This window comes from Vespa mandarinia, chromosome 13 (genome assembly GCF_050613455.1).
Source record: "Vespa mandarinia isolate Hongniang chromosome 13, ASM5061345v1, whole genome shotgun sequence".
NCBI lineage: Eukaryota > Metazoa > Arthropoda > Insecta > Hymenoptera > Vespidae > Vespa > Vespa mandarinia.
In genome coordinates, this window is record NC_140822.1 from 2,732,312 (window position 1) to 2,749,108 (window position 16,797).

Genomic DNA, 16,797 nt, shown 5'->3' on the forward strand with positions numbered 1-16,797 from the left:
CGTCTTCGTAATAATGGCGGCGAACGAAGACGAAACAAGCACGCACAGGAACTTGGGTACCGAACACCATAAATAAAATTAATCAAGAGCGTCGACTCAATCTTCATTTTGTGTGACGACAGCGCCGCTCTATCGGGAAAATTTCGAGATATCTCAAGATACGTATTTGCTTAATTATATTATGTATTTTTATCTAACGATATAATATAGAATTATCTGTATAATATACGTATTAATTAAATACAGGTACATTAATGTTATTAACTTAAAAAAAAAAAAATTGAACATATACGAAACAATTCATATGCAAGTATATGTATATATTTATATAAAAAATATATTCATATAATCTTTTCAAATATTCTGTAAAGATCATAATTCATCATTTATTTCTATTTTGTTATCTTCGTTGTTATTTACACCATCTTCGTTAAGAAAATCTTCTGAATCGCAAATCTTTGCAATATCTGTACATAATTTTCTTCTGATCATAGTTTCTCCTTTACTGAATAAAGAGATTATAGGTTCTTCGAATTCTTCTACTATACCTTCGCACTGAAACGAAAATCATGATTTAGAGAATTGTTACATTAAAAAATATTAGAGATTTGAATCAATGAACTAACATAATATTTCAGGCTCTTATTTAAATCATTATCTTGAATTAAATCGACTTTACTCATCTCAGGATTCATAACACCAGATGAGCTCATAAGATTTAAAATCGTCAATTGACCATTTGTTTTATATGTCGCTCTCACATAATCTGACATTTTTTCACAAATTTCATCAATAGTTTCAGAAATGTGGATTTCAGAACGTGCCTTAGATACCTTCAAATAATAATATTCTGTTAAATTTTTTGATACGTATTCTGAATGTATGTTCAAATAAAAACTTACTTTCTTTGTAATACTATTTCCTTTAGCATCCATCCTATAATTTCCAACTTCTATTTCTATTGAAGGATCGATCTTTCCTAATTCAGTTTTTAATTCATCTATAGTTGCCCTACAGACTATGTAATATATAAATGTATTAATATCTATAAAATTTCATGTTTATTAGTAATTTAGAAAAAGACATAAAAACTTACCTAGACATCTGAGATATTTTGGGTCTATTTCTGTTGATTTAACAAAAATACAAAGTTGCAAAGCAGCAATTATGATCAAAAATTTCTTCATTTTCCTTTATGAAAAATCAAATGACTAATAATTAAAAGAACACGCGAACGTTGCAGATATTAAATATACAAAATATATAAAACATATATTTCCAAGAATAAATATCCTACTTAATATCATAAAACTATATTTTTCTAATAACTAAACAACCGACACGTACGTGTAACGTGTGAAATTGATTCAGAGATAAAAAATCATACGTAGATAAATATTAGTTCCACTGAATGGCGATTGGGCGGTATTAACATCTATGCAAGTATAGTCCAATCAGAATTGACTGGAGCTAAAAGTCAATATTTTAAATATTCAAAATAAATTTTCAAAAATTTTCATATATACACATGCTTGCACTGAAAATATAATTCTCAATTATTCTACGAGACAAACAGGTTGTTTAATTATAAAAATAAAAGCTTTATAGATTTTAAAATTTAAATAAAAATTATGATAAATGACGAGGATATAACTGGACAATTTTGATTGGCCAATGAGAATTTTCATAGTATGCATAACGCCATGTGGCATAAGATGAGTGGCTGCTATTGGTTCTAACTATCGTTTAGTTTTATTAATTAATACAAACAGACAAGTTGTAGTAATTCGCAAGATAATGTTAACAATTATTTTAACTGAAAAAAGTGATTAGAAAATTAGTAAATAGTTATATATTATATATTATATTAAAAAATTCAAAATCTTTATAGCTTACCACATTATTTATAAACTACGTGAATACGTATCGTTTATTCTTGTAGTCTTTTCTGTATGAAAAGTTTATATTATTAATATTACCGTTATAATTACTATAATAATAATATATTATATAATAATATCTAATAATAATAATAATAATAATGATAAGAAGAAGAAAAAGAAAAAGAAATAGATATACTTAAATGCTATACATGTCATGCATGTAAATGCATATTGCAATGATAGAGTTTGGTTATGAAACTGATATTAAGAAAAAATAATTAATAATTAATTAATCATAAGGTAAATAGAATATTTCCTTCTTAATTATTATAAATTAGCTTTAACAAGTTAAAGTTTATGTTTAGAAACAGACAATAAATAATGTTTAAATTAAACAGTTACACAATTGTTTAAAAAATAGAACTCTATTATTATATAATACGCGCAAGAAACTGAAAATAATTTTAATTTTATATTGGAATACTTAAAAATTTTAATCTCGAAGTAGTTGGTTTTGGATACTGTAAACATAAACGCGCTTTTTCTTAACTTCGAGGATTATCGAGTCAATATTCTTTTGCATTTCAACGAGTACACATCGAAACTCTCTATTTCTAATCGCGAAAACTTATAAATTAATAATTTCGATAATTTTATCATTATTTAAACAATATTTAATGTACGCGTAGTACAATAAACGAATATTTAAACAATAGTAGATTCATTTAAACATTATAAAGAAAGAAACGCGCGAGGAACTAAAAATAATTTTAAAATAAAATTCTAATACTTAAAAATTTTAAATTCTCGGTTGTTGGCCTTCTGCAACATAAACATAAACGTACCTTTGATTAACTTTGACGATTCGTGAGTTAGTTTACTTCTGTACTCCGACCAGTGCACATCGTATTCACTATTTCTAATCGCGAAAACTTAAAAAGTAATACTTTCGATAATTTTTCAATTATTTAAACAACTTTTAATGTACACGAAGTACAATAAATTAATAATTAAACAATAGTAGATTTATTTAAACATTATAAAGAAAGAAACACGCGAGAAACTAAAAATAATTTTAAAATAAAATTCTAATACTTAAAAATTTTAAATTCTCGGTTGTTGGCCTTCTGCAATATAAACATAAACGTACCTTTGATTAACTTTGACGCTTCGTGAGTTAGTTTACTTCTGTACTCCGACCAGTGCACATCGTATTCACTATTTCTAATCGCGAAAACTTAAAAAGTAATACATTCGATAATTTTTCAATTATTTAAACAACTTTTAATGTACACGAAGTACAATAAATTAATAATTAAACAATAGTAGATTTATTTAAACATTATAAAGAAAGAAACACGCGAGAAACTAAAAATAATTTTAAAATAAAATTCTAATACTTAAAAATTTTAAATTCTCGGTTGTTGGCCTTCTGCAATATAAACATAAACGTTCCTTTGATTAACTTTGACGATTCGTGAGTTAGTTTACTTCTGTACTCCGACCAGTGCACATCGTATTCACTATTTCTAATCGCGAAAATTTAAAAAGTAATCCTTTCGATAATTTTTCAATTATTTAAACAACTTTTAATGTATGCATAGTGCAATAAAGGAATATTTAAACAATAGTAGATTTATTTAAACATTATAAAGAAAGAAACACGCGAGAAACTAAAAATAATTTTAAAATAAAATTCTAATACTTAAAAATTTTAAATTCTCGGTTGTTGGCCTTCTGCAATATAAACATAAACGTACCTTTGATTAACTTTGACGATTCGTGAGTTAGTTTACTTCTGTACTCCGACCAGTGCACATCGTATTCACTATTTCTAATCGCGAAAACTTAAAAAGTAATACTTTCGATAATTTTTCAATTATTTAAACAACTTTTAATGTACACGAAGTACAATAAATTAATAATTAAACAATAGTAGATTTATTTAAACATTATAAAGAAAGAAACACGCGAGAAACTAAAAATAATTTTAAAATAAAATTCTAATACTTAAAAATTTTAAATTCTCGGTTGTTGGCCTTCTGCAATATAAACATAAACGTTCCTTTGATTAACTTTGACGATTCGTGAGTTAGTTTACTTCTGTACTCCGACCAGTGCACATCGTATTCACTATTTCTAATCGCGAAAATTTAAAAAGTAATACTTTCGATAATTTTTCAATTATTTAAACAACTTTTAATGTATGCATAGTGCAATAAAGGAATATTTAAACAATAGTAGATTTATTTAAACATTATAAAGAAAGAAACACGCGAGAAACTAAAAATAATTTTAAAATGAAATTCTAATACTTAAAAATTTTAAATTCTCGGTTGTTGGCCTTCTGCAATATAAACATAAACGTACCTTTGATTAACTTTGACGATTCGTGAGTTAGTTTACTTCTGTACTCCGTCCAGTGTACATCGATACACTCTATTTCTAATCGCGAAAACTTAAAAATTAATACTTTCGATAATTTTTCAATTATTTAAACAACTTTTAATGTATGCATAGTGCAATAAAGGAATATTTAAACAATAGTAGATTTATTTAAACATTATAAAGAAAGAAACACGCGAGAAACTAAAAATAATTTTAAAATGAAATTCTAATACTTAAAAATTTTAAATTCTCGGTTGTTGGCCTTCTGCAATATAAACATAAACGTACCTTTGATTAACTTTGACGATTCGTGAGTTAGTTTACTTCTGTACTCCGTCCAGTGCACATCGTACTAACTATTTCTAATCGCGAAAATTTAAAAAGTAATACTTTCGATAATTTTTCAATTATTTAAACAACTTTTAATGTACACGAAGTACAATAAATTAATAATTAAACAATAGTAGATTTATTTAAACATTATAAAGAAAGAAACACGCGAGAAACTAAAAATAATTTTAAAATAAAATTCTAATACTTAAAAATTTTAAATTCTCGGTTGTTGGCCTTCTGCAATATAAACATAAACGTACCTTTGATTAACTTTGACGATTCGTGAGTTAGTTTACTTCTGTACTCCGTCCAGTGTACATCGATACACTCTATTTCTAATCGCGAAAACTTAAAAAGTAATACTTTCGATAATTTTTCAATTATTTAAACAACTTTTAATGTACGCGTAGTACAATAAACGAATATTTAAACAATAGTAGATTCATTTAAACATTATAAAGAAAGAAACGCGCGAGGAACTAAAAATAATTTTAAAATAAAATTCTAATACTTAAAAATTTTAAATTCTCGGTTGTTGGCCTTCTGCAATTTAAATATAAACGTTCCTTTGATTAACTTTGACGATTCGTGAGTTAGTTTTCTTCTGTACTCCGTCCAGTGCACATCGTACTCACTATTTCTAATCGCGAAAACTTAAAAAGTAATACTTTCGATAATTTTTCAATTATTTAAACAACTTTTAATGTACACGAAGTACAATAAATTAATAATTAAACAATAGTAGATTTATTTAAACATTATAAAGAAAGAAACACGCGAGAAACTAAAAATAATTTTAAAATAAAATTCTAATACTTAAAAATTTTAAATTCTCGGTTGTTGGCCTTCTGCAATATAAACATAAACGTACCTTTGATTAACTTTGACGATTCGTGAGTTAGTTTACTTCTGTACTCCGACCAGTGCACATCATACTCTCTATTTCTAATCGCGAAAACTTAAAAATTAATACTTTCGATAATTTTTCAATTATTTAAACAACTTTTAATGTATGCATAGTGCAATAAAGGAATATTTAAACAATAGTAGATTTATTTAAACATTATAAAGAAAGAAACACGCGAGAAACTAAAAATAATTTTAAAATAAAATTCTAATACTTAAAAATTTTAAATTCTCGGTTGTTGGCCTTCTGCAATATAAACATAAACGTACCTTTGATTAACTTTGACGATTCGTGAGTTAGTTTACTTCTGTACTCCGTCCAGTGTACATCGATACACTCTATTTCTAATCGCGAAAACTTAAAAAGTAATACTTTCGATAATTTTTCAATTATTTAAACAACTTTTAATGTACACGAAGTACAATAAATTAATAATTAAACAATAGTAGATTTATTTAAACATTATAAAGAAAGAAACACGCGAGAAACTAAAAATAATTTTAAAATAAAATTCTAATACTTAAAAATTTTAAATTCTCGGTTGTTGGCCTTCTGCAATTTAAATATAAACGTTCCTTTGATTAACTTTGACGATTCGTGAGTTAGTTTTCTTCTGTACTCCGTCCAGTGCACATCGTACTCACTATTTCTAATCGCGAAAACTTAAAAAGTAATACTTTCGATAATTTTTCAATTATTTAAACAACTTTTAATGTACACGAAGTACAATAAATTAATAATTAAACAATAGTAGATTTATTTAAACATTATAAAGAAAGAAACACGCGAGAAACTAAAAATAATTTTAAAATAAAATTCTAATACTTAAAAATTTTAAATTCTCGGTTGTTGGCCTTCTGCAATATAAACATAAACGTACCTTTGATTAACTTTGACGATTCGTGAGTTAGTTTACTTCTGTACTCCGACCAGTGCACATCATACTCTCTATTTCTAATCGCGAAAACTTAAAAATTAATACTTTCGATAATTTTTCAATTATTTAAACAACTTTTAATGTACACGAAGTACAATAAATTAATAATTAAACAATAGTAGATTTATTTAAACATTATAAAGAAAGAAACGCGCGAGAAACTAAAAATAATTTTAAAATAAAATTCTAATACTTAAAAATTTTAAATTCTCGGTTGTTGGCCTTCTGCAATATAAACATAAACGTTCCTTTGATTAACTTTGACGATTCGTGAGTTAGTTTACTTCTGTACTCCGACCAGTGCACATCGTATTCACTATTTCTAATCGCGAAAATTTAAAAAGTAATCCTTTCGATAATTTTTCAATTATTTAAACAACTTTTAATGTACACGAAGTAGAATAAATTAATAATTAAACAATAGTAGATTTATTTAAACATTATAAAGAAAGAAACACGCGAGAAACTAAAAATAATTTTAAAATAAAATTCTAATACTTAAAAATTTTAAATTCTCGGTTGTTGGCCTTCTGCAATATAAACATAAACGTTCCTTTGATTAACTTTGACGATTCGTGAGTTAGTTTACTTCTGTACTCCGTCCAGTGTACATCGATACACTCTATTTCTAATCGCGAAAACTTAAAAATTAATACTTTCTATAATTTTTCAATTATTTAAACAACTTTTAATGTATGCATAGTGCAATAAAGGAATATTTAAACAATAGTAGATTTATTTAAACATTATAAAGAAAGAAACACGCGAGAAACTAAAAATAATTTTAAAATAAAATTCTAATACTTAAAAATTTTAAATTCTCGGTTGTTGGCCTTCTGCAATATAAACATAAACGTTCCTTTGATTAACTTTGACGATTCGTGAGTTAATTTACTTCTGTACTTCGTCCAGTGCACATCGTATTCACTATTTCTAATCGCGGAAACTTACAAATTAATAATTTCGGTAATTTTATAATTATTTAAACAATATTTAATGTACGCGTAGTACAATAAACAAATATTTACACAATAGTAGATTAATTTAAACATTATAAAGAAAGAAACGTGCGTGGAACTTAGAGTAATTTTAATTTGCAATTTAGATACTTAAAAATTTTCATCGCGTATTTTTTTTTATTAACATATACGATATCCTTATGGACTTGGACGATTATCAAATCAGTTCTTATCTATCAATTCTCCTTTGGCCTTTGACGAGTAAACATCTCAGGATGTCTTTGCTGCAAGTATCAACGATTATTTAAGGTAAATATCTTTTTATATTGCACGTTTCTTCAATAATTTATATATTTATTCTTGTTATAACAGTGATATTAATAATTTTGATTTAATTTTTTTGTTTCAGATTATTATTGCAGTCGCGCGCGAAGCAATGATTTAATCGAATATTTTCAGTATCGCTGAAATAAAAATATCGCGAAGTAGAAGCAGTGTTTGTTCGTTTGGGTTTCGCGATTTAAACAACAAGTGTATTTTCATCGATTGTGTGCAATGCAATCGTTAGAGTCAGTGTTTGTTCACGAAAAGTGTTTTGCTTTTTTAACAGTCACATAGACTGTATTTATAAAAGACAGTAGAGTTTCGCGAAGTAAATTCAGTGACCGTTCGTTTAAAAATATTTATCGCGTAATAGAATCAGTGCATCATTGAAGAGGATCTCAATCAACTTCGATGTTGACCTACTTAATTTTAAAGAATCATCCATCTTCAATTTCGACTTCAACTGTGAACGAGTGTTTTGGAGCCATCGCAGAACTTAAGTAGTGAGTGAATTTTTAAATCCCTCTGATTACTCAATCATGTCAAGGACGAAAGGTCCAAATTGGCACGAGTGATTGGTTGTAATTAATTATTAGAAGAGCATTGAATGACCACGAGTAAATTTCTTCGATGATTTACTCGTGAATGATTTTTTATTTTTTCATTTATTTATTAGATCAGGATAAGTTCTTCTTGTTAAAACGCGTTTATAATTATTACAAATTTGGAATATTTTAATTCAGTTTTAAATATTTTTCTTAAACGATAATATCAAAGAATCATTACCCAGGAATTTTAATAAATAATGAACAAGAAGATATTCGCGATGGATAGTATCTGGATTACAAGCGTAATTGTGCATGATTTTCTTATAATAATAAAAATATTCGCTTGTAAAAAGGGAACATCCAAGGGTTTGCTATATATTTTTAAATAAATATTAATTATTAATTAAATATTTTATTAATTTGAATTGATAAAAGAGAAGTCTCAATAAAATCGTTGCTTTTGAAAAAGAGAAAAGTCGAGTAGAATAATTGCTAAAAAAACAAAGAGACTTGCAGAGTCATAGTCCGTAAGCCTAGATAATTAAATTAATTAATTTTTAGCTCAGGATTTTCAGCAATTAATATACTAATTAAAATTTTTCTTAGGCTACCAATAATTGTGTAAAGATTTTCTTTTATATCGTATTATTTCGAATAAAATTTTGTCGTTACAGTTTCTGAATGATAATTTGTCGTTACAGTTTCTGATTTGATTAGGGCACGAATTAAACAAGATGCTATATGCCGAAGAGGTCCATCACAAATTGTGGCTCAAGAGGGCAATTATTAGGCTATTGAATTATTTTCGAAAATTCACTTGAAACTTTCGAGAATGGTTCTTAGTCGTATTTAATTTTATCATGTTGTCATTCAAAATGCTCTTATGGTGATGCCTGTAGGGGTGTAGATTTAAAAAACTAAGACGAAGTAACATTCCGTGTACACGAATAGACATTACTTCATATTTTATGAATGTTTAATATTAAACTCGAGATATAAATTTTACACATTTTCTCTATTTTAAAATTCAATTGAATTTATAATTTTAGTTTAATAAAATCAAATTTTACGTTAAAGTCGATTGATAAATTTTGTACATTTTTTTTCTTTTCTAAAGTTCAATTAAATTCATAATTTTATTTTAATAAAATCGAGATCTATATTAAAAAATCATATGTCTATGAAATGTACAAGTAATAAAATATTTCTTTCAGAGAGAATAATATTTCTTTACATCAGTTTTCAGCATATTTCATTTTTTTTGTTAATTAATCTTTTATTTTTCTTAAGTTTAATTAGATTAAATTCATAATTTTATCGTTCATATAATTAATATGTACATATTTCTTTTTCTTTCCTTCTTTCTTTTCAGCTAGTTCCAGGTCGTGGGATCGCCAACACGGGAAGGAATAATTAACAAAGAAGATTATCTTAACATTTAAACGATATAGGACACACGTTAAGTATAATTAATTAATATTTAAACAATAAGATATTCTTAGAAACGTTATAAAAATCATATACATGTATTGTCATTTACTATCGATTAATAGATATAATAATATTTCTTTCAGAGAGAATAATATTTATTTATATTAATCGTTTATTGTTCTTAAGTTTAATCAAATTAAATTTAGCATTTTATCGTTCGTATAATTAATATACATATATACTAATTCTTTTTTCTTTCCTTATTTCTTTTCAGTTAGGTCCGAGTCGTGGGATTGCAAACACGTGAAGGAATAATTAATTAATATTTAAACAATAGGATATTCTTAGCAACGTTATAGAGACCATGTACATATATTATCATATATTATCGATTAATAAATATAATATTTCTTTCAGAGAGAATAATATTTATTTATATCTGTGTTCAGAATATTTCATTTCTTTTTAATTAATCTTTTATTTTTCGTAAGTTTAATCAAATTAAATTCAGCATTTTATCGTTCGTATAATTACTGTCATTTCTTTTTATTCTTATTTACTGTTATTAATTATCCTCTATATATATCTCGGGTGAGACCCATGGGAGGGGTCCATGGGTGTGTGCCTCTGTGTGGGTTGCTGTCTCAGCATCTTATAGAGCTGCTTCTCTTTTCTTCTCTTTCTGGGACTCTTCTATTTCATATTTTTCATTGTTATTTGCTCCTATTAATTATGATTTATAAGTCTCGGGTGGGACCCATGGGATGGGGACATGGGTGTGGGCCTCTGTGCGGGTTGCTTTCTCAGCATCTTATAGAGCTGCTTCTCTTTTCTTCTCTTTTTGGAGCTCTCTTTTCTATTTCATATTTTTCATTCTTATTTACTATTATTAATTATGATTTATTAGTCTCGGGTGGGACCCATGGGATGGGGACATGGGTGTGGGCCTCTGTGCGGGTTGCTGTCTTAGCATCGAGTAGATTTACTTCTATTTTCTTTTCTTTCTGCAGCTTTCTTTGTATCTCATATTCTTCTTCTTTAATTATGTTTTTAATAATGTCATTAATATGTTATTTCTTTTCATTATGTCTTTTCAGATTTTTATTATGTTATTTCTTTTTAATTATGTCTTTTCAGATTTTTATTATGTTATTTCTTTTTAATTATGCTTTTATGTTTTCAGTTATGTTATTAACATATTTTTATTAATTGTAATTTATAAGCATTAGGTAGGACCCATGAGATGAAGCGGACTGTTGTTTCAGCAGCATGCAGAGCTATTTCTATTTTTTATCTTTCAGCAGCTCTCTTTTATTACTCATATTTTTCTTGTTTAATTATGTTTTTAATTATGTTATTAATATGTTATTTCTTTTCATTATGTCTTTTCAGATTTTTATTATGTTATTTCTTTTTAATTATGTTTCTTTAATAATTATTTGTTATTTCTTTTCAATTATGTTTTTATGTTTTCAGTTATGTTATTAACATATTTTTATTAATTGTAATTTATAAGCATTAGGTAGGACCCATGAGATGAAGCGGACTGTTGTTTCAGCAGCGTGCAGAGCTACTTCTATTTTTTTATTTTTCATCTTCTTTTTTTCTTTTTCAGGGATGATCGAGCAATCATGCATCGATATTCAATATGTCTTTTCTTTTCTTTTTTTTATTTTCTCCTTAGCTTCTTTTTTTTCAGGATAGATCGTCAAGGGATAGGTTCACCTCTGGTCTAATGTGTCATCGCCTGGCTGGATTCATCATCAATTTTTACACGCGTATACGGGCAGGATAGGAGAACACTCGCACATGTGTCGGCGTACACAGGCGTGGGTGTTCGCGGGCGCGATTAAACTTCGTTTGATAGCTCGTATCGAAAACGCGAATTTAGAGTAGATTCATCGTTTTTCTAACACTCACGTGAATGAACGCGGGCGCGACTTAAAAGTCCTACCGGGGACTTCGTTTAAATTTGCTCGAATATTCGATTAGATTATCTCGCGAACGCGTTTTTTTAGAGTAGAGTCACCGTTTTCCGAACACTTGCGTGGGTGTCCGGGCGCGATTAAAAGTCCTATCATGGACTCCGTTTAGTGTTGAAATTCGGGGTGCGCGAACGGTTTACCTTGTAGTGCTGTACATAGCTGGCTGATGTTATGACAATCCTAATGTTTGGTAGCGGGGCGGAAATCCCGACAAATATCATGGAAAGTCTAAATACCGGTTAGCATATGTCACTTTGGATTTCAACTTAGAGTCACCGTTATTCTAACACTCACGTGAGTGTTCGCGTGCGCGATTAAAAGTCCTACCGGGGACTTCGTTTTGTTTGCTCGAATATTCGATTAGTTTATTTAGAGTAAAATCACCGTTTTCGAACACTTGCGTGGGTGTCCGGGCGCGATTAAAAGTCCTATCATGGACTTCGTTTTGGTGTTGAAATTCGGGGTGCGCTTCGGATTTCAACTTAGAGTCACCGTTATACTAACACTCACGTGAGAGTTCGCTTGCGCGATTGAAAGTCCTACCGGGGACTTCGTTTGATTTCTTCGACATATCGATTAGATTACTTCGCGAATTTGGATAGAACTGTAGAATCTACGTAATAATAACACACGTGAGTGTCGCGAACGCGATTAATGCGCTTTGATTGTTCGAAATTCGGATGCACGAAATCAGATGTGCTTAATAATCCGTTATGCCTGAGGCGGAGGGTGTCGAACGGTTAAGCTTTCTGTAAGTGGAGTCCCTGTAGCTAAGGCTAGATACTTCCTGTTAGCTTTGTCCCATGCCCAAGATATCCGAAGCGGAAGGCATGAGGGATCGGTATCGCGGTACGCGGATTTTAGAGTAAAGTAGAGTCACCGTTAGCTCGTGGGTCTCCACATGCAGCAACTTCCACGTAGTGAGACCTGGGTCGGTATTACTTGCATATATTAATTATAAATTCATTAACGCAAGTATTACTGAGCGAATGGCTGCATATTGTATTACTTTTCCAATATCTTTTTAATCTAATTCCAATTAAACATTAATATTTTTCCATTTTATGTCGTTAATAATACTTCAAAAGAAGAAATTTATCAAGAATATATTGTACAATAATTTCTTAGACAAACGAAAAGGAAATTTTTCTGTCTCTTTTACGTCCGCTGTCATTTCTATTTATTCTTATTTATTCTCATTAATTGTTCTTTGTGTATTTCGGGTGGGACCCATGGGAGGGGCCTGTGGGGGAGGGCTTCTGTGCGGGTTGCTGTCTCAGCATCATATAGAACTTTTTCTCTTGTCTTATCTTTTTGGGTCTCTCTATTCTTCTCTTTCTGGGACTTTCTTTTCTTTCTCCGGCTCTCGTTTCTATCTCATATTTTTCTTTTTAAACTATGTTTTCAATTACGTTATTATTGTGTTGTCCTTTAATTATGTTTTCTTAATATTTATTTATGTTGTTTCTTTCTAATTATGTATTTAATTATGTGTTTAGTTATGTGCTTATGTTTTTAATTATGTTTTTAATATATTTTTATTAATTATGATTTATAACCTTTAGGTAGGTCTCATGGGATGGTGCATGCTGCTTCTCTTTTCGTTTCTTTTTCTAAGTCTCTTATGTATTTATATATATTTTCTATTTGTATTTTATATATATGTATATATATTATTTTCTGTTTTATATGTTTTTTTGTTTTTTTATTTTCTCTTTAGCTTTTTCTTTTCCAGGATAGATCATCGAGGGATATGTTCATCACCGGACGGATTCGTCGTCGCATGACGAGATTCATCATCGATTTCTACGCGCGAATACGGGAAGGATAGGAAGAACATAAGCGCGCGTGTCGGCTGGCACAGGCGTTGGTGTTCTCGGGCGCGATTAAACTTCGTTTGATTGTTCGAATCGAAAACGCGAATAGTAGAGTAGAGTCATCGTTTTTCTAACATTCGCGTGGGTGTTCGGTCGCGATTAAAGGTCCTACCGTGGACTTCGTTTGATTTCTTTAAAATTCCGATGGGGGTACTTCGCGAATTTAGGCTTAACAGTAGAATATACGTAATTATAACACACACGTGAGTGTCGCGACGCGATTAGTAGTCTAAGGAGTGCGCTTTGATTGTTCGAAATTCGGAAAGCACGATTCGAATGTGCTTAATAATCCGTTATGTCTGAAGCGGACGGTGCAAATGGTGGAGCTATCTGTAAGAGGTGTGTAGTAGCAAAGCTACGCATACCCTGTTAGTTAAGAAGCCAGTGCATTGAAGCGGAAAGGTATAGCGGATCGGTATCGCGGAACGCGGATTTTAGAGTAGAGTCACCGTCAGTCCGTGGGTCTCCACATGCAGCAACTTCCACGTAGTGAGACCTGGGTCAGTATTACTTGCATATACTAATTATAAATTCATTAACGCAAGTATTACTGAGCGAATGGCTGCATATTGTATTACTTTTCCAATATCTTTTTAATCTAATTCCAATTGAACATTAATATTTTTCCATTTTATGTCGTTAATAATACTTCAAAAGAAGAAATTTATCAAGAATATATTGTACAATAATTTCTTAGACAAACGAAAAGGAAATTTTTCTATCTCTCTTTTATGTCCGCTGTCATTTCTATTTATTCTTATTTACTCTCATTAATTGTCCTTTGTGTATTTCGGGTGGGACCCATGGGATGGGCCTGTGGGGGAGGGCCTCTGTGCGGGTTGCTGTCTCAGCATCTTATAAAGCTGCTTCTCTTTTCTTCTCTTTCTGGGGCTCTCTATTCTATTTCATATTTTTCATACTGATTTACTTTTATTAATTATGATTTATAAGTCTCGGGTGGGACCCATGGGATGGAGACATGGGTGTGGGCCTCTGTGCGGGTTGCTTTCTCAGCATCTTATAGAGCTGCTTCTCTTTTCTTCTCTTTTTGGAGCTCTCTTTTCTATTTCATATTTTTCATTCTTATTTACTATTATTAATTATGATTTATTAGTCTCGGGTGGGACCCATGGGATGGGGACATGGGTGTGGGCCTCTGTGCGGGTTGCTGTCTTAGCATCGAGTAGATTTACTTCTATTTTCTTTTCTTTCTGCAGCTTTCTTTGTATCTCATATTCTTCTTCTTTAATTATGTTTTTAATAATGTCATTAATATGTTATTTCTTTTCATTATGTCTTTTCAGATTTTTATTATGTTATTTCTTTTTAATTATGTCTTTTCAGATTTTTATTATGTTATTTCTTTTTAATTATGCTTTTATGTTTTCAGTTATGTTATTAACATATTTTTATTAATTGTAATTTATAAGCATTAGGTAGGACCCATGAGATGAAGCGGACTGTTGTTTCAGCAGCATGCAGAGCTATTTCTATTTTTTATCTTTCAGCAGCTCTCTTTTATTACTCATATTTTTCTTGTTTAATTATGTTTTTAATTATGTTATTAATATGTTATTTCTTTTCATTATGTCTTTTCAGATTTTTATTATGTTATTTCTTTTTAATTATGTTTCTTTAATAATTATTTGTTATTTCTTTTCAATTATGTTTTTATGTTTTCAGTTATGTTATTAACATATTTTTATTAATTGTAATTTATAAGCATTAGGTAGGACCCATGAGATGAAGCGGACTGTTGTTTCAGCAGCATGCAGAGCTATTTCTATTTTTTTATCTTTCAGCAGCTCTCTTTTATTATTCATATTTTTCTTGTTTAATTATGTTTTTAATTATGTTATTAATATGTTATTTCTTTTCATTATGTCTTTTCAGATTTTTATTATGTTATTTCTTTTTAATTATGTTTCTTTAATAATTATTTGTTATTTCTTTTCAATTATGTTTTTATGTTTTTATGTTTTTAGTTAATATATTCTAATTAATTTTTATTTTTAAGCATTAGGTAGGACCCATGAGATGAAGCGGACTGTTGTTTCAGCAGCGTGCAGAGCTACTTCTATTTTTTTATTTTTCATCTTCTTTTTTTCTTTTTCAGGGATGATCGAGCAATCATGCATCGATATTCAATATGTCTTTTCTTTTCTTTTTTTTATTTTCTCCTTAGCTTCTTTTTTTTCAGGATAAATCGTCAAGGGATAGGTTCACCTCTGGTCTAATGTGTCATCGCTTGGCTGGATTCATCATCAATTTTTACACGCGTATACGGGCAGGATAGGAGAACACTCGCACATGTGTCGGCGTACACAGGCGTGGGTGTTCGCGGGCGCGATTAAACTTCGTTTGATAGCTCGTATCGAAAACGCGAATTTAGAGTAAATTCATCGTTTTTCTAACACTCACGTGAATGAACGCGGGCGCGACTTAAAAGTCCTACCGGGGACTTCGTTTAAATTTGCTCGAATATTCGATTAGATTATCTCGCGAACGCGTTTTTTTAGAGTAGAGTCATCGTTTTCCGAATACTTGCGTGGGTGTCCGGGCGCGATTAAAAGTCCTATCATGGACTCCGTTTAGTGTTGAAATTCGGGGTGCGCGAACGGTTTACCTTGTAGTGCTGTACATAGCTGGCTGATGTTATGACAATCCTAATGTTTGGTAGCGGGGCGGAAATCCCGACAAATATCATGGAAAGTCTAAATACCGGTTAGCATATGTCACTTTGGATTTCAACTTAGAGTCACCGTTATTCTAACACTCACGTGAGTGTTCGCGTGCGCGATTAAAAGTCCTACCGGGGACTTCGTTTTGTTTGCTCGAATATTCGATTAGTTTATTTAGAGTAAAATCACCGTTTTCGAACACTTGCGTGGGTGTCCGGGCGCGATTAAAAGTCCTATCATGGACTTCGTTTTGGTGTTGAAATTCGGGGTGCGCTTCGGATTTCAACTTAGAGTCACCGTTATACTAACACTCACGTGAGAGTTCGCTTGCGCGATTGAAAGTCCTACCGGGGACTTCGTTTGATTTCTTCGACATATCGATTAGATTACTTCGCGAATTTGGATAGAACTGTAGAATCTACGTAATAATAACACACGTGAGTGTCGCGAACGCGATTAATGCGCTTTGATTGTTCGAAATTCGGATGCACGAAATCAGATGTGCTTAATAATCCGTTATGCCTGAGGCGGAGGGTGTCGAACG

The 16,797-nt window shown here is 30.0% G+C and overlaps 1 protein-coding gene across 1 annotated transcript; it reads right to left on the reverse strand.

The window, feature by feature from the left end:
• Nucleotides 1–247: 247 nt before the first annotated feature.
• On the reverse strand, nt 248–1,376 carry sel (canopy family protein seele). The gene is made up of 4 exons (XM_035872166.2): nt 1,097–1,376; nt 903–1,018; nt 627–833; nt 248–555 (listed from the first exon to the last, which is right to left on the reverse strand). Exons 1-4 carry the CDS (start codon nt 1,185–1,187, stop codon nt 373–375), a joined length of 597 nt encoding a protein of 198 aa, XP_035728059.1. The 5' UTR covers nt 1,188–1,376; the 3' UTR covers nt 248–372.
• Nucleotides 1,377–16,797: the final 15,421 nt, after the last annotated feature.